Source organism: Lithohypha guttulata, assembly GCF_036872675.1.
Source record: "Lithohypha guttulata strain CCFEE 5908 chromosome Unknown scaffold_5, whole genome shotgun sequence".
Classification (NCBI taxonomy): domain Eukaryota; kingdom Fungi; phylum Ascomycota; class Eurotiomycetes; order Chaetothyriales; family Trichomeriaceae; genus Lithohypha; species Lithohypha guttulata.
This window is the reverse complement of record NW_027042754.1, coordinates 2,334,373-2,351,581: the sequence shown is the minus strand read 5'-3', so window position 1 is coordinate 2,351,581 and position 17,209 is coordinate 2,334,373. Positions and strand designations below refer to the sequence as shown.

The 17,209-nt window shown below is 49.2% G+C and overlaps 6 protein-coding genes across 6 annotated transcripts; 2 read left to right on the top strand and 4 right to left on the bottom strand.

The window, feature by feature from the left end:
• Positions 1 to 237: 237 nt before the first annotated feature.
• PEX3 (peroxin) lies at positions 238 to 1,875 on the top strand (the record flags this gene model as incomplete). The annotated part of the gene is made up of 2 exons (XM_064901666.1): positions 238 to 395; positions 444 to 1,875. 2 exons carry the CDS (start codon positions 238 to 240, stop codon positions 1,873 to 1,875), a joined length of 1,590 nt encoding a protein of 529 aa, XP_064752742.1.
• Positions 1,876 to 2,245: 370 nt separating this feature from the next.
• LTR64_007345 (uncharacterized protein) lies at positions 2,246 to 3,873 on the bottom strand (the record flags this gene model as incomplete). Its single annotated transcript, XM_064901665.1, has 3 exons — positions 2,246 to 2,947; positions 3,001 to 3,051; positions 3,127 to 3,873. The coding sequence occupies 3 exons, from the start codon at positions 3,871 to 3,873 to the stop codon at positions 2,246 to 2,248; spliced, it is 1,500 nt and encodes a 499-aa protein (XP_064752741.1).
• Positions 3,874 to 4,930: 1,057 nt separating this feature from the next.
• On the bottom strand, positions 4,931 to 6,100 carry LTR64_007344 (uncharacterized protein; the record flags this gene model as incomplete). Its single annotated transcript, XM_064901664.1, has 1 exon — positions 4,931 to 6,100. The coding sequence occupies one exon, from the start codon at positions 6,098 to 6,100 to the stop codon at positions 4,931 to 4,933; it is 1,170 nt and encodes a 389-aa protein (XP_064752740.1).
• A 760-nt stretch (positions 6,101 to 6,860) lies between these two features.
• LTR64_007343 (uncharacterized protein) lies at positions 6,861 to 8,916 on the bottom strand (the record flags this gene model as incomplete). The annotated part of the gene is made up of 3 exons (XM_064901663.1): positions 6,861 to 7,531; positions 7,593 to 8,631; positions 8,680 to 8,916. 3 exons carry the CDS (start codon positions 8,914 to 8,916, stop codon positions 6,861 to 6,863), a joined length of 1,947 nt encoding a protein of 648 aa, XP_064752739.1.
• A 4,357-nt stretch (positions 8,917 to 13,273) lies between these two features.
• Positions 13,274 to 15,175, bottom strand: LTR64_007341 (uncharacterized protein; the record flags this gene model as incomplete). The annotated part of the gene is made up of 2 exons (XM_064901662.1): positions 13,274 to 15,077; positions 15,135 to 15,175. The coding sequence occupies 2 exons, from the start codon at positions 15,173 to 15,175 to the stop codon at positions 13,274 to 13,276; spliced, it is 1,845 nt and encodes a 614-aa protein (XP_064752738.1).
• Positions 15,176 to 15,696: 521 nt separating this feature from the next.
• On the top strand, positions 15,697 to 17,091 carry CUE5 (ubiquitin-binding protein cue5; the record flags this gene model as incomplete). The annotated part of the gene is made up of 2 exons (XM_064901661.1): positions 15,697 to 15,723; positions 15,781 to 17,091. The coding sequence occupies 2 exons, from the start codon at positions 15,697 to 15,699 to the stop codon at positions 17,089 to 17,091; spliced, it is 1,338 nt and encodes a 445-aa protein (XP_064752737.1).
• Positions 17,092 to 17,209: the final 118 nt, after the last annotated feature.

Here is a 17,209-nt window from a genome sequence, read left to right as displayed (position 1 = left end):
ACCGCGATTGCGAGATCTCGCAATATCGTAAACCGAGGCACGAGCCACATCTACAATCGTGTCATTACCCGTTCTATCGTACAATTCAGGTACTTATCGTTAATCCGAAAAGAATATCTGAATAATTGCAGTGACAAACCCAAGTCAGTCTCACTTGCCTCGTATAGACCCCTCTGTCCACAGCTGCCGCGCCATGTCGCTCCTGCATCGACCACGATAACCATTCAATCGTTCGTCATGTTCTCAGCCACACGACATTGGCTGCGGAGGAATCGAACAGGAATCGCAATTGGTGCTGCTGTAGTCAGTGGTACCTACCTAGTTGGACATTATGTTCTCGGCAAGATCAACGATGCTCGCGAGCGTGCTGCCCTGGACAAGGTCGCGAAGGAGAAGTATGCGATATCGGTAATGCTCGTATACACTTGCTAATGATGCTCCAGTATTCGGATGAGATTCGAACAAAACCAGGTCGATTGCTCAATAACAGTCCTCGCCCTCTTACCGACCTTGACAGAGAACGTCGTTGATGCCCTTCCAGCCGAACAATTGACCCAAGAGCTACAGCAGAAGAAAGCTGAGAGATTACAGCGTGCTGCCGATGGGGGCGCACCTTCAGAAGTATCGTCTATGCGCGATGGAGATACTGCGAGCTTATCGAGCTTCCAGACTGGCAGCTTTATGCATACTAGCCAGCTGGATCAGAGTGGTATGCCTCAACAGAGAAGGACAAAAGCTCAGCTGTGGAACGAACTGAAGATTACCTCAATCGTGCGAGCATTCACATTGATTTACTCTATGTCCCTCCTCATTCTGTTGACGCGAATACAACTCAACTTGCTAGGACGATTGAATTACCTATCATCAGTTGTCAAATTATCACAGCCTCCATCACCAGAAAGAGGGAACTCGATATCACTTGAGAATCACGAAGATTTGGGGATAGCAAATTTCGGAAATGATTTCGAGACAAATCGCCGCTTCCTGACCTTTTCGTGGTATCTGTTACACCGAGGCTTTACACAGATAATGGCCAAGGTGAGGACTGCGGTCGAGGAGGTCTTCGGCAACATCTCACCTAACGAGGGTATCTCACAGCAGAGGCTAAGCGAACTCGTCATTGAAGTCAGAAAGAAAGTGGAAGGACCGACAGAACAGGACAGATACAACACCAGATGGCTGCCATACGTGTTACCACCAAGGGAAGAGGAGGAGTCAGTGCTTGTAGAATCGGGTGTCATCACACCACCAAGCACTTCATCGGCAATAGAAGGTGAATCACCACCAGAATCTCAGCGCACTTCATACGTCGACACCTCAAGTGGATCGTTGAGGAGACTGCTTGATGAGGCTGCCGACCTTGTCGACTCTCCATCCTTCTCAAGACTACATATGCTCATACTGAATTCTATGTTCTCTCGTCTGATAGATGGAAAAGTCATTGCACAATTCTTCCCACATCAGAGTTCACCCCCTCCATCGGATACTTCATCTCATGCACCACGAATACAAGAGCTCGATTCAGCCGTCACTGTGGTACCAGATCAACCGCGCGTTAAGCTCGCCTCGATCCTTGCCATTTTGACAAGACAAGCACATATTATTGGAAATGGAAGCAACCCACCAAATGAATATCTGGCAGGTGTCGATGCTGAGGTCAAAGAGCTGGACTCGTTTGCTGCAGTAATTTACACGAGTAACATCGAAGCTGGTATCGATCAGCAGCAGCAGAGCATGAATGAGGGAGGCAAGTTGAAGACTACAGAGGGATTTGCTGTTTCTTCTGTTGGCGAGGCTCCAGTAGAGGAGTTGGTGAGCAGCAAATTAGAAAGTGCTTGGGAGAAGGTTACAGGAAGCACGATCGGATCGCGGTAGCAGTACTAAACCTTCCAGCGACTGGATGGATGTTCGATTATATCAATACGAAATGTTACGAGTTTTGCACGGGTCAGAGCCAGTGCCATGTCTATTGCTTCTGCTAGTTTCAAAGTGTGGAATGAGGCTTGACAGCTGATGTTGTCTACGAACATCTTCGACGTTGCATTCAGGTCGTATACATCGCCTACTGTGCCTGTAAGTACCACACCAGCAACATTGGCACAAGCCGCCATCAATGCTCAAACTCTTTTCACAACGATGATCTTCGATCACTGGCTCGAAGACGAAGTAACTCTCAGACAATGGCAATCACAACGTAACTCCTGTACACCAATTAAGCGCCATCGCAAATGCTATTCCCCGTCCCTCAACCTGACCTCGCAAGCAAAGGTTCTCTCTCGTCATTGTTCTTCCCATTCTGCTGATCCTGCCCATTCCCTTCCTCATCATCCTGCTTCTCGGGCAAACCCCGAAACTTGCCCTTATCCACCCTTAGTACATTCCAGCTCCCTTCATCAGCCGCAGTCTTAAAGAAATCCTGATTCTCCTCGAAAGTCCTAGTACCACTCTCCGGACAATAGAGATAAGTCGTAACACCAGCAACAGTATTCGTAGCCGCAAAGATGAGGAAAAGCCAGTAATCCAGGTTATTAAACAGAATCGGCGTCAACAGCGTGACAGCGAAGTTCGCAAGACCCCACACCACGACTGAGATCGCCGAGCCCTGAGCACGAGCCGAGGACGGGAAGATCTCGGTGGGTACGAGCCAGGGTGGGACAAGCCAGCCGATGCCGAAGATGGCGGTGGCGAAGTAGAGGACGATGATTCCTGGGATGCCGGTTGCGAGGAGCGGGATGTTGAATCTATCTTTGTTCATGGCTAGACCGCCGAGGACGCAGAGGACGGCGAAGGAGATGGCGAGCCAGGTTGCGCCGCGGACGAGGAGGAAGCGGCGGCCTTTCCTGTCGATTAGGATCCAGGCGAAGGTCATCATGCCTAGGTAGAAGAGGTAGTTGCCCATAGTGATGAGTTCGGCTTTTGTTGTTTCAAAGCCGAGGAGTTCGAAGATCTGGTGATGTGTGTTAGTAGAGGTGAGATGGTGTAAGATGTTTTGAGACATACCTGTGGACCGTAGACTGAGACAGCGCCATATCCTGTCAGAGCTTGGTTGATCTGTAGCATGATTGGGCCTACCACAGTAGGATGCCATTGCGATCTACCTGGGATAAGCATATCAGGATAGCTTACCATGCCATCCTTCTCCTCTTGCTCATGTGCCTCTTGCAGTTCATTGAGCCGATCATCAACTACTTCCTGTCCAAAGACCCTCGCAATTGACTTCTTAGCTTTATCATCCTTTCCGTGAAGAACAAGCCATCTTGGAGTCTCAGGCAACAAAGTCGCACCGGAGACAAGCAAGATGGGGAATATCTGCACACAGACGATAGGAGTTCTCCATGCCCATTCATGGTACTTGCCCATAGTATGCGTCACAGCAATATTGATGATGAAAGCCATATTCAACCCCAGAATATTCGCCTGGAACTCCTGTGCAAGTGCAGTTCCGCGGGCGTCATCTTCCGCAAGCTCAGACGTATACACAGGCACGACTGCATCCAAGCCACCAACACCGAGACCCATCACGATCCTACCCACCAGCATAGTCGCCAGAGCTCCCTCTGGAATACCCCAGCCTGCACAGAACATAATCAAGTTGCCCAGAGCGGCCATTGCAACACAGACAAATACACCAGGTCGTCGGCCTTTGAGATCAGCGAACTTCGAGGCGAGGATAGCACCGATGGCACAACCTAGGTAGTAGACGCTGACGATGATGCCGACCATGGGGTCTTCTTCGCTGATGCCCATGGTGCTGAGGTAGTTGTAGTTTGTGTTGATCAAGCTCATCATGCCTTGGTCGTAGCCGTAGAGAGCTATGGCTGTGCTTGAGAACAGGACGACCTGCGTCTGTTTGTTTTTGAGCCATTGGAACATCTTGGCTGGTTGTTGTCAGATGTTCAGAAGCTGGGACGAAGAAGAAGACCTGGCTCTCTGCTTCACTCAGATCTTATCTGACCTGAGATCTCGGCTTCAAGATCAACAAGAAAGAGATCGTGCAGGTTCGTGTGGTTGCTTGTATCTACCAAAGCTAAACTTTCATCCTTCTAAAACTTGGTATTCAAGCAACTGGCAGACATGGCGAAGCACAGCAGGAATATGAAAGCTCAAAGAGACTGGCATTCTGACTTTCTCCCAAGGTTTTCTCATTACTCGATTTCGAGGCTAAGGAAGGTTAATTCGCTTTCCGTCGTCGAGTGTGCCGAGCATAGACAGTAAAAATATGACGTTCTTAGTGGATGGCGGGTATTTATCGCTTGCAGCTGACTCTGTGAATTTGCTTTGATTGGCTTTTCACAGGGATACCCATACCACCGTGGTTGTCTGTCGAAGGGCACGAGATACACGATCGGTATTTCTTCAGATTTGGGTTCTAGACTGATCTCACAGTCGTGTGACGATAGCACGGTTCGGATCATTGATATTCCAAGGGAGGAAAAGGAGCGAAGGACTGATGCTTCGTCCACAGATATTTTGGATATGGAATATGCAGCAACCATCTGCGCACGACTCAATCTATCGTACTCAAAAGATGGTGCTTGTATGCAGACGAGGCACTACAGATAAGTTGAGCTGTAACACAGTGAGCTGAGACGACGACAAGGAAAACAAATTCCCACCGCTTAACCAGCAGGCGTATCAATAAAAAGGTTCACGTCAATCATTATATTTTCGACTGCGTCAACAGTCACGTCTATCAAGGCTTTGAAGCCTACTGAGAAAAGCCAGAAGCTTACTGTCATGCCTATTGTGAATGTTGGAAAATCTCTTCAACAGCTTGTTGCCTCAGCATACACCATGCTCATATGAACCATTGAGTAGCACACTGGCCATGCACTACAGAGCAGGCTGAAGCGTTGTGCACGTGGGCACCTGCACTTTGGTAAAGAAGTCAAGATCACAGTTTGAAAGCTGTGTTCTTGTTGTCCGGCCTTCATTTCTTCTCGGACTGGACAAGCTTGACGCACTCCACCACCTTGGGGAAGAGAGGGTGGTCCTTCTCAAGACCGCACAGAGTGGTGGTGGCTTCCTCCGCAGATTGCTCGGAGAGCACCTTGGCTAGCTGCGCGCTCTCCTCGTCACCCTCGACGTTCTGGAAGCGGAGGGCCATGGTCAAACCCTTGAGCAGAGCCTTGACATCGTATCCTTGCTCGGCAAGCTGAGCGGCAGGACCAATGAAACGTTCCTTTCGGCCGACCTTTCGGATTGGAGCTCGACCAACTCGGACTGGAACATCCTCGAGAGATGGGTTGGAGATTCTGGTGATGATTGTGTTAACGTATTGCTCTTGCTCCTTCTTGTCAATGCCGTGTTTCTTGGTAACAAGGTGTGCAGTCTCCTCGAGAGCATCGTGGACCTCCTTCTTGATCTCTTCATCGGCCATAGCTTCGTGGATGGTCTTGATGCCTTTGTAGTAACCGAAGTAAGCAGCTGTGGCATGCGATGTGTTGACAGTAAAGAGCTTTCGCTCAATGTAAGGCTCGAGGTTGTCAACCCAGTGAATGCCCTTGACCTCAGGAGTTCCGCTCTTGAAGCCGGTGTTCTCAACACACCACTCGTAAAAGGTTTCAATAACGACGTCGAGACCGGCATCGGCTGGTTGTGTTGGAACGATTCTGTCAATGGCAGAGTTACCAAACTCGGCTCGCTTGGGCAGATCGTTCTTGATGTCTTCCGACATGTTCTTTGGGTCGACAATGAAATCACGGAGTCTATCCGTGGCATTGATCATGTTTTCACAAGCAATGACTGCAAGTGGCTTCGATTTGGTTCGCTTGGCAATGCCATCTGCAATTGGCTTGGCGATGAACTTCAGGACGTTGGGACCAACAGCACAAGTTACAATGTCAGCGTTGGCGATAGCGTCGATCGTCTCTTGCATGTTGTGCTTGGAGTTGATGGCTCGGTAGTTTGTAATTGTCTTGGTCTTCTTGCCATCCGCGCCAACCTCAGTGATTGTGTAAGACTTTGTCTTGTTGATGTCGTCGATGAGCTTGTCAACGACATCGACGAAGATCACCTCATAGCCAGTCTCGTGCAGAAGCTCGGCAATGAAGCCTCGACCGATGTTGCCACCACCGAAGTGAACAGCTGAACCAACCATTTTGTATGTTGTGGTGGTGTATAGAGTATTGATCTTTTTGAAAGTGGGGGCTTTGGAGAGTGTCAGCAGCTGTTTCTTTTTTGCGGGTAGCCTGGGACTTACTCTAGATATATTGGATCGAGTTAGTTGCAAAGGACAGATCAAGTGGGAGTAGTGTAGGAATTTGTAGAACCTGAAGCGGTGAGGGCAGCTGTTTGTATATCTTGAGGAAATGTTTTTTACAAAGGTAAATGGCAAGCGCAGTCGCTTGTAGAAATATGGTGCAGGTACAACCCCGCAGGTCACTAGTGACGACGGCCAAGCCACGGGATGGATACTGCCGCTCGGCCTTCCAGTTTGAACGAACACATTGCCTTCACAATGCATTTGACAAAGTCTCAAGAAGAGCTTTCAGTGACATTCGTTTGAGTGAAACAATCTCTTATGACCATCTTGACCCGACACCAACTTTTGTCAAGACGAGCAAACACAATAAGCAACTCAGGCTCTATGTAGGCACTTCAACACACTAACATGTAGATAAACAAGCTTAGGCCAGCGAAGGAAACCTTGTATCCTGATGAAGCAGTTTGGCAATTAGAGAGAGCGGTCCGAGTCTGCAGCATTTTCATAAATTCGACCAACCTTCATTATCAACTTAGAACGTCTCTCTGTATATCTGCCCGACGCGAGTAACAAGTGAAGCTTCCGCGTGCATATCAGTGATGATTTCCCTTCAGCCTTTACTATGGGACCACCCTCGAACGACAAGGACTAATCTTCAGGCTGCTGAAGCTTGCATGCTTTTGATCAGTCTCTTACTCGTAGCCTTTGCTGTCTTCGATGTCCTCTGCTTCTTCTTGAGTGTCTTATCGAAACGAGGCAACTTGTAAGGCTCAGGTTTTGAGACACTATCCGTGGACACTCTCCTGATCGTGGCGACTTTCATGTCTCGCGAGGCCTCTTCACTTGTGCTACTGGATCTTCTTACCACTCGGCTGCTTCGTCTTGGTTGTGGAGCCTTATCTCGGCGTGGCGTGGTAGTCTCGCCGTCATACATAGCGGCGTTTTTGACCTCTGATACTGCTTGCTTGTATACAGGCACCGCCTGAGCTGCTGACAAGACAGCCGCTATGCGGCTTCGCAATGTGTCCATGCGTGTAAGCTTGGCTCTCTGGATCTTGCCACTCGCCGTCCGAGGAATGTCTTCGACAAAACATACACCACCATCTAGAGCCTTGTAGCTTGCCAATCTTTCACGAGCGAATTGATACACTTCATTCGCAGTAACCATTTCGGCTTCTCGTGTCTTCTTGCGCCTGACAACATATGCTCGTGGAACCTCATCCACGCCGTTCTTAGCCATAGTGCCAGATACAGCAACGTCAACAATTTCTGAATGGTCAAGCAGTACAGCCTCCAACTCTGCCGGAGCCACTTGCCAACCACGGACTTTAATGAGTTCTTTCGCTCGACCCACGACGTACAGCTTTCCTTTTTCCAAGCAACATACATCCCCTGTCCGAAACCACACTCTCTTCCTCGGTGGAGGGCATATTGCGATAGCCAAGCATTGTACCAGGAGAGGAGATGTAGAGTTCGCCTGGCTCTTTTTCCTTGTCGACGAGCTCGCCTTTCGGGTTCAGGAGCTTGCCTCTGTAGCCTCTCAGGAGTCTGCCAATTGAGCCTGTCTCGTCGTGCTCACCCAGTCGAAACATCGAAGCAACTCCACATTCGGTAAGACCCCATACTTGGCTCATTGTACCGTTGGTAAGCAACGAGCGCATTCTGTTGATAGATACTGCATCGCAGGGCGCGCCACCAGTACCTGCCCAACGTACAGTTCTCATCAGAGCTCGGACATCGAGGTGCGAGGCAATAGTCTGCATCAAGATTGGAGGAGTCATAAACGTCTCAGTAATCTGATATCTATCATGGTTCTTCAGGTAGCTTTCGAGTCCAAAGCGCTTCATAATATAGGTTGTGTCTCCGTAACGTGTGGGTTGGATAAAGGCGAAGCTGGTAGCAAAAAGATGAAAGAGTGGTAGGGTCATCAGTCTTCTTACTCTGTATGGCTTGTCCTCATGAAGCATCAAGTGGTGTGCCACTAGATTATAGTGAGACACCATAGCAAGCTTCGGCAACCCTGTAGTGCCTGACGTCGGGAAATATGCTGCTGGAGTCCTCTTTGCCTCGTCAACCACGTCGATCGTCTTCCAATCTTGCTCGCCATGGCACAGCAGGTCAGTAAAAGAACGTACAGCCTGATCGGGCTTAGTCGCGTCAGAATCAGAACACCCCCACCAGACAGCAGGCAAACTAGTGTAGAGTTGGAACGTGTCGATGTCGAGGACGAAGACATTTTCCTTCGGCACCTGCCTGTTCTCACAAGCAGATAGAATGGTGGACAAGGCCGCAGGCTCAGTGATGATGAACTTGGGCTCTCCAAGCTCAATGAGATGGTCAATCTCGTAACGCTGGTTCGCGGTATTGGAGCCTAGCCAGACTCCAGCACTTCCGCATATTCCCATGAACAATGCTGGGTAGATGTACTATAGTCGGTCAGCCAGTCATCTGCTGGTGGCAATGCTTCTGCTCACTGTGTTCGACATATGACACATGACTGAATCACCTTCACGTAGTCCGGACGCCCAGAAACCCGCGACAAGTTTGCGAACCAGGGCTTTGGCAGATTCGTAGTTTAGAGACCTCGATGGATTTTCCGCATCAACGAGTAGTGGTTGATCCTGTTCGAAGCAATTCTGCTTGCAAAAACTGAAAGACACAACATCACTAGCTGGGACATGCACAGTTCCTTCTCTCGAATCAAAGGACATGGTGCTTGATGCAGGACCAGTGACTGAAAAGGCCTCACTCAACGACAATAGATGTATCAAGGTACAACACCTGTTCTATCTCGATAGCCTGGTCTTGGAAAATTGAGTTTCGCAGATTGATGGTGCGATGCTGCAGGCGTTCACTCAAAGAGATGCGTCGAGAAGAGTCAGGTAGAGAATCAACTATTCCGTGCGTGAACGATTATAAAAGTGAGGTTCGCTTAGAGATGAGCATTCCCGGGAGACTATCCTTATTGATACGTTCGATACTCGTACGTACCATGTATGCAAACAGTCTCCTCAGTTGTAGCAGTGATATGCTAAGCCATGTGGATGCTCAAAATATCCTCATCGTGACCAATAGCGTCAGGGTCGTTTGCTCCTTTTTGTGGCCTTGCCTGCAACCTCATCGTATTGATGTAGCTGCAAGCTAGGTAGGCATTGACCAAATCAATTCGAATAATGTGCGTGCATCACGAGCTTATGCGGATCCTGGCGGACGTTCACCGTGAAGACGCCGTTCACCACAAGGGTAAACATGCCGGGGCTCGTCTTGATTGAGATGCTTGACTCTTCACGAGTCGGCGCGTTGTCTTGCATGCATGTATTTGTCACGGCTGGTTACTTTAGCGCCTTGTTCGGCTCTGCGTTGTATAGTAAGGAGAGACCACAATTCATGCGTTTCTGTCAATGAGCCGCTTCGCACGAGATCACCTGAGATGGGTGAGTTCTGGATAGGGATGAGTCACCTCAAAGACAGATAAGTGTTGCTGTGCGGTGGACCGCTGGATAGGAGTTAGTGTCCACTTGAGACCGTATGATGATTGCAGCAAGCGAATGGTATAATACTTGATCATCAGCCTAGTGTGTCTGCTATGGAATCAGGCATCTTTCAGAAAACCTGTGGAATTGAGAACGTCGAGTTTTGTGGCCATCACTGTCGACCCGCATCAGCACAAAGTCCATGGATCCGCATGTGCATTAATCTATGCAGCACGGCGCCACCGACATCACTGTACATTGTTGTGACAGCTCGGTTGTTCGGACAAGCATTTACAGTATCTCTTCAGAGTAAAAGTACATATAGATTAGGAAAGTGTTCTACGGAAATGTGATTGAAGCGGAGGCGGAAGCGCACTGAACCTGACAACCTCGAGCTTGGGTACACTTCCTTGCCAAGCCAACACATTTCTATTGCTCGACATGCAACAGAACATGCTTACGACATGGACCAGGGTATCTTCTCACACCATACGTACCAGGTCTCGTCAATCTGCGGGTTGACTCAAGCTGCTTTCCCTGTACTGTAGCTCTGCGTTATAGCTCGTGTTTCGCGTAGGCCCAGTTTTCACATATATGGATGCAGCATGGGATATCAAGTCCAATCTTTACTTGTGCGTCATGCTTTGTAGCCATAGGATTTTTCTGGATTAACAAGACCTAGTGGCATATAGTAGAGGTCTGAGAATGTAAGTGCATACTTCATTCGTGCAGCTTGGATGAGGTAACTTACTCTGTGAGGAAACGCCGTCAACTCGCAGCACGACGTTGCTTTCGAAGGATTGTCTGGCTTGCTGATATTTGGCCGTAGGTTGGCCTCCAAGCGCCTTAGCGCGAGCAAGGTAAGGGGCTTTAAGGAACAGACGGCTCAGCCATGTGTGACGAGCATTCGTCTTCACTGCATCTTCACTCCTTATCACTCGAATCGGAAGGGATGGATATGTTTTGTTCCTATCCTCGTCGAAAACGGTCTTGAGCCATGGGTTTGCCAATAGTAGAAGCAACCAGCCTGAGGAGGGAACGCAAGTGGCTTTCAAGCTGTGAACTGAGGGAGGTGCGACCGATACAGTCCAACCACGGTCAGCTAGCAGCCTTCACAGTCTCGCAAGTGTTGACTGGTGCAAGTGCTAGGACGGTCGTTCTCCGTCATAGCCACACTAACATGTTTCTAAAGTGTACTTCACTTTCTTCAGTCACTGCAATCAGCAGTAGTTGGGTCTCCACCCGCGCTCAAGGTCTTCTGCGAATTTGGTTTTAATTCTGAAAAACCTTGTCACTACAACCATTCAACAAACGTGTCGATGTTCTTGGTCACAAGGGGCACACTGCGCATCCAGGTAAATATGGACAGCCATGAACAAAAGATCGTGGCGCCATCGACGACTGCAATTCTTACTCACCACAAACTTACCACGACAGATACCTCAGCGACGACCCTGGCCGTGGGAGCCACATTCTCAAAAGCAGTGTCAAGCGACATAACTGTCAAGTGCGGAGCTGTAGACGAGAAGTCATCATCTCACACGACTAGCCTCCTTACAGACCTCGAAAAGCAGGATGAACACGTACCAAGATCAAATCTGTACAGCTGGCTGCGCTGGACCGCCCTCAATACATACCGCAGACTTTTCAGTATCGTCTTCACAGCCAACCTCATCGCCTTCATTGTTGTGTGGGTCCAACACCGGAAACTGTTGAACTTTATCGATGCAGCAGCAGCAAATCTTCTGGTTTGCGGTCTGGCAAGACAACCCCTAGTCGTCAATGCTTTCTACACAGTGGCCTGCCTGATACCTAAGTCTGCACCACTTCGACTGCGCACGCTTGCCGCCAAGGTCTTCCATTTTGGGGGGGTGCACTCAGGCTGTGGAATGGCTTCGGCAGTATGGTACATAACGTTTGTTGGAGTGCTCACATACCAGTACGTGCATGGCATACTGCCTCACACTGCTGCCAATATGGCAGTCTTGGTACTTGCTTATCTGGTGATGTGTTTGCTTTGCGGCATCATCGTTGCGGCATATCCCTCGTTGCGCAGCAGATACCACGACGCCTTCGAACGGGTTCACCGCTTCAGTGGCTGGGCTGTCGTACTTATGTTTTGGCCACTGTTGCTCACCTTTTCGTCTGCACAACAAAATTCGATGGGTCAATTTCTCATTCGCCAACCAACATTCTGGATCCTTCTGATTCTGACGTTGGCCATCATACAGCCATGGACGAAATTGCGCAGGGTCAAGGTCACACCGGAGAAGTTGTCGAGTCACGCCATTCGCTTGCACTTTGACTTTGCTAATCCGAAACTCGGTCAAGGCATATCGATATCTCAACATCCACTACGAGACTGGCATTCCTTCGCTTCCTTCACAGACAAATATGACACACCTGATTCGAAGTTCTCTCTTGTGGTTAGTAAAGCTGGCGATTTCACGGGAGATGTTATTGCCAATCCACCGCAGCACGTTTGGAAACGTAGCGTTCCATTGTACGGCTTCGGTAAGGTCATGACGCTATACTCTCGCATGATCCTAGTGACTACAGGTAGCGGAATCGGACCTTGCTTGTCCTTTCTCTTCGACCTTGACGCTGCACCCACGATGAGAGTTTTATGGCAGACGCGAACACCTGAGCAAACCTATGGTCAGCGAGTCATCGATCTCGTACACAAGATGGATCCTCATCCAGTGATCCTAGATACGACAAAAGGTGGCCGAATCGACATGCTTCCCCTTGTGATCAAAATGTACCGTGAGTTCGAGGCCGAAGCTGTTTGCGTTATATCCAATCCGAAGATGACAAAACATCTGGTGTATGAGCTCGAGCGGAGAGGTATCTTGGCGGCAGGTCCCATCTTTGATAGCTGAGTCCTAGTGTATGTGATATGACGGCGACTTCTGTATACATTAATCGACTCTTCATCTGTACGACAGCCAGTCGTGCCCGCTTAGCGCAAGGTGTGGCATGTTCGGTATTCGAAGGCAGCCCCGTTGGCGCAGCGTCAGTACATGAGCAAGGACGTTGATTGTAATCTCCTGTTATGAATGCATCAATATGTAGCAATATTTGGTAGCTCGGCTGAAACACTGAGACAGGTTTGTGATATGGGTCGATACAATCAATGGCAATGCATGTATGGTAAATCGAAGCTAGCGTGTTCAATATCGAACTTGGCGAACTGGTAATAGAGTGAATGCACATCTTCCTTCAGCAGCTCAGCCCTCATTCGTTTCGCTCGGTCCATCGTGATGTGAAAGGGCCGGAAAAAGATTCCATGTCGATCCTGCCCTAGGCCCTTAAGAATGGCTCGTGGCTAGAGTCAGCGTTCGGTGTAGATCAAAATCAGTAAACAGTCCCTGAAGTCGAGATCCTGTGTCTACTACTTGAAATGTGCCCTTCCTGCTGACGCATATCTCACGTTTTCGACTTCGACTGTGCGTTCAAGCGTGGTGTAAGGTATTGACTGCTGTCAAATACTTGAACGAACGGACGAGCCGTTTGCTGTTTCGTGACACCCCTAGCGCTCGCACTCACTGATCAAGAACGTTCTCATGCGTCAACGGCGTTTCAGAATCCTCCTCTATCTTCCTTCTTTTACCTCATAATACCTATGCCCAGCCTCCAACACCCAGCTCTTCTCTATCTTGCTAATGTCCTTGAGGTATATCTTCTCCCCAGTCTCTAATAACTCGTGAAACAAAACACAATCTGCCTTGCGGTTAAACATCAAACTCGTCGGGTGCGCATACATTGTCAACGGGTTCTCTTTCGGTCTTGTCGCTAATGGTTTGAATGTGCCACCGATGGCGCTCATCCTTGCCACGTTGGTGAAATACCCTGCAGTGAGGCATTTGAGGATTCGAGTCGTGATATCGGGTGGAGGCTGGTAGGAGCTCGAGAGTGCATCGTCCTGGAATGGAATGTGAAATCGTTCGAGGTATCGCCTCAGCTGGGATCGAATTGCTACGGCTTTACCTAGTACTTTGTGGTTTAAGTGATGTTGTTGGCACCATCGCTGGTCTCGCTTGCCTTTTGTCATATAGGCGTTGAAAACGTTGAGGTATGTGAGGTGATCCCCTTCTTCTGCAGCGAATTTGCGTCGTGAAAGTTCCGTTGCAGTTCTGCGATCTTCATGGTCGAACCAGATACTTGTGTTCCCTGTTGATTGCAGGCTACACATGGCAGCAACAGTAAGCATTTCTGCAGTACAAGAATAGCGAAGGTCTGTAGATGTAAGGAGTGCTTTTGCCATCATTGGTGGCAGCGCGAGTTCGGCCATTCGCGTGCCAAGTGGGGTTGTGAGCTTCGCATAATCATCGAGTGCGTCCAAGGCATATAGCAATTCCATCCCACGTGCCATAAGTTTAGCTGGTGGCGGAGTAAAATAGGGGAATGAGACGACGTTGTCAATGCCGAGTGCTTTAAGCTGAAGAATGACTGGTGCCAAGTTCGTACGTTGTATTTCCGGCGATGTGCTATGCGATAGAGCTTGAAAAGCGATGCTGGTATAGAGTCTGTAACACTTCCCTGGTCGGGTTCTCCCTGCTCTACCTGCACGTTGAGTAGCAGACGCTTGAGAAATTGGAACTTTGGTAAGTGCTTCGATATTGGTAACAGGATTGTAAGTTCGTAATTTGACGAAACCGCAATCGATAACATGCACAATTCCATCGATGGTGACAGAAGCCTCTGCAACATTGGTGCTGAGAATGACTTTGCGAGTATTTTCAGCTGCTGGAGAGAAGACATACATTTGCTCAGCCTGGTTCAACCCAGCGTACAGAGGCAGTGGTTGGAGTGCTTGGGCGTTAGGTAATATTGTTTGCGCGTAGTCGCTCAGAATCTCAATGCCTCTCTGAATCTCATCACGCCCAGTCAGGAAAATTAAGATGTCGCCAGGACCCTCCTCTTTGTGAATGTCGATGGCTACCTGAGCAGCCTTGGCGACGTAGTCTTCTACTGGTGCTTCGAAATACTGTACATCAACGGGGTGGGAGCGCCCAGTCAAAGCAACAATTCTGCATCTAGAATTAGACACTTCATCAGCACCATCATCGAAATATTGTGCCATCTTCTCCGCTTCGACAGTAGCACTGCTGACAAGAATTTTGAGCTGAGGTCTTTGCTTCTGTATTATCTTCAGAAGGCCGAGCAGTATGTCAGAGCTAAGCGATCTTTCGTGAGCTTCATCAACCATGATCACAGAATACTTTGTCAATAGAGGATCTATTAGAGCCTCCCTCAAAAGCATACCATCAGTAAGAAACTTGATTCGAGTTTTTGCTGAGGTCGCTTCCTCGAACCTGACAGAGTAACCAACCTCTTCTCCAAGCTGATATCTCATCTCGGATGCCACACGTTGGGCTATTGTGGTGGCGGCAACTCTACGAGGCTGACATTATGTCAAATACCGAACGTCCAAGAGCTGGAAGCAGACTTACCCACCTGTGTTACAGCTATCATCTTGCCGTGGGCTGTCCATCCTGCCTCGTCTAGAAATTGTGGTATCTGGGTTGTCTTTCCGCTCCCAGTCTCCCCCAAGACAACCACGACTGAGTGCTTTTCGACAGCATATTGAAGACTCTTCTTGTGTCGCGCGATGGGTAGCAGTGAAGCAGGCTTAGCAAGAAACGACAAGTCAAATTCTGCCATGAATGGCTCCACTACGACTGTATAGAAGCTCTTGTGCTCCACGTTCACCTTGACAGAGAACTAGAGTATCAGCAATTCACATTCACTAACAGCTGGCCAGAAAATAAGATGCATTCGCAAGGGAACGAGTAAAGATGTCTACTGGTAATATTGAACTCGTCGAAGCTAACGCGACGCGATAGTACGCCTCAGGCATCAGGAGCTTGGGCCCACTACGTCGTCATTGCATGCCAAGGTTGGCTCATCTCACATGGCTTGTTGGAGATGACAGGTGGGACAGGTGAAGGCTCCTGCATTTCTTTTGCTAATAACAGTTGATCCCTTCGTCAAATTTACCAAACGTCCAATACGATGGCTGATAATACGCCCAAAAAGCAAGTACGTGCACCTTGAGCCACTAGACAGGAGCAGAAACTCAAAGGTTCGCTTCTTTAGGACTCCCCAGTCTCTCCCATACGGTCAACCGAAGGCCAACCAGAATCTCCTACCACTGCGCAGCCTCTTGACTTTGACGACGACGACAATCCTACAGCGCCCACTCCTACCAGAATGTCTGCTACAGAAACAACCTCGAAGCCGGAGCCGCCTCCAAAGGATGAGCATGCCCCTGCTAAACCTCCACGACCAATGAACCCCAAGGATCAAGCAATACAAACACTACGAGAGGCGTTTCCGACCATCGATGTCAGCGTCATCCGAGCTATACTGACCGCAAGTGGTGGCAACCTAGAACCCGCGTTCGCTGCCCTCCTGGAAATGAGCGATCCCGAAGCTGTGCAGAGAGAACAGCCACCCACTAAGCCGCCCCGGCCAGCTCAACAACCAGCCCAGATGAGTCAGTTAGAAGCAGACGAACAGTACGCGCGACATCTAGCAGAACAGTACGAGCATTCACAAACTTCGTCTCGACCCACAGATCGCTACAACTCGAATCTTCCAGGATCTCGACCAGGCAGACCGGGTGCGCATCCGAACCCAGACGACCCAGAGTACCACTGGCGCTCATTCATAGATGGTGCGGGAGAATTCCGGAAAGAGCTGAACGAAGCCGCTAATGAGATTTGGACAGACGACCTGCCCGAGATCCGCGACAACCTTCGCAAAGGCTTCTTTGAAACACAAAAGACAGTTACCAGTTGGATATCGAACTTCAAGAAGAACTTTGAGGAGAAGGACGAAGACGTCGATTATACCGCTCAAAATACAGCGCAGAATAGAGGCCAACCGCAAGCAAGGAGGAGTGGCGAGTCTGCACGCAGAAGTGCAGAGTATTCGAGGTACGATGCTGATCCACAAGTGATTGGTGACGATTTCTCGAAGTTGAACTTGAAGGATGGCGACCATCCTCCACGGACATCGTCGAGACCGACCGCGAACCCGAACCTTTTCAAGTCTGACCAAAGATCATCCTCGAAGGGCGTTGCAAGAAAAGTGAGCTTTCAAGATGGACCACCCGAAGAGATCAAGGACATGTATAGTGCTAGCCCGAAACCAGCTACCACGAATGTACAGACCACAGGCACAGCAGCTACTGGAAAGTCGAGCAAGTGGCAGCCATTGTCTGCTGTCGATCCTTCTCCTGTCGGCGACAACGATCCTTTCAGCCTTGGCGACAGTGACGATGAGAAAGATGCAAAGCCGATCACTCTCAAAGACGATGAGGTCGGCAAAGGGAAGATTGATACTGCGGCGTCTGTGCCTGATGTCGACAGTAAAAAGGCAACAGTGGAGGACGAGAAGAAGTAATCTTGGTTATTATTCGATTGATGATAGCTAGTCCCTGCCACTAGACAGCTCTTGTGGCATCAGCAAGCATTTGAGTCGAGATATAAAGGAGTTTTTTTCTCACAGCTCTTTTGCCCGT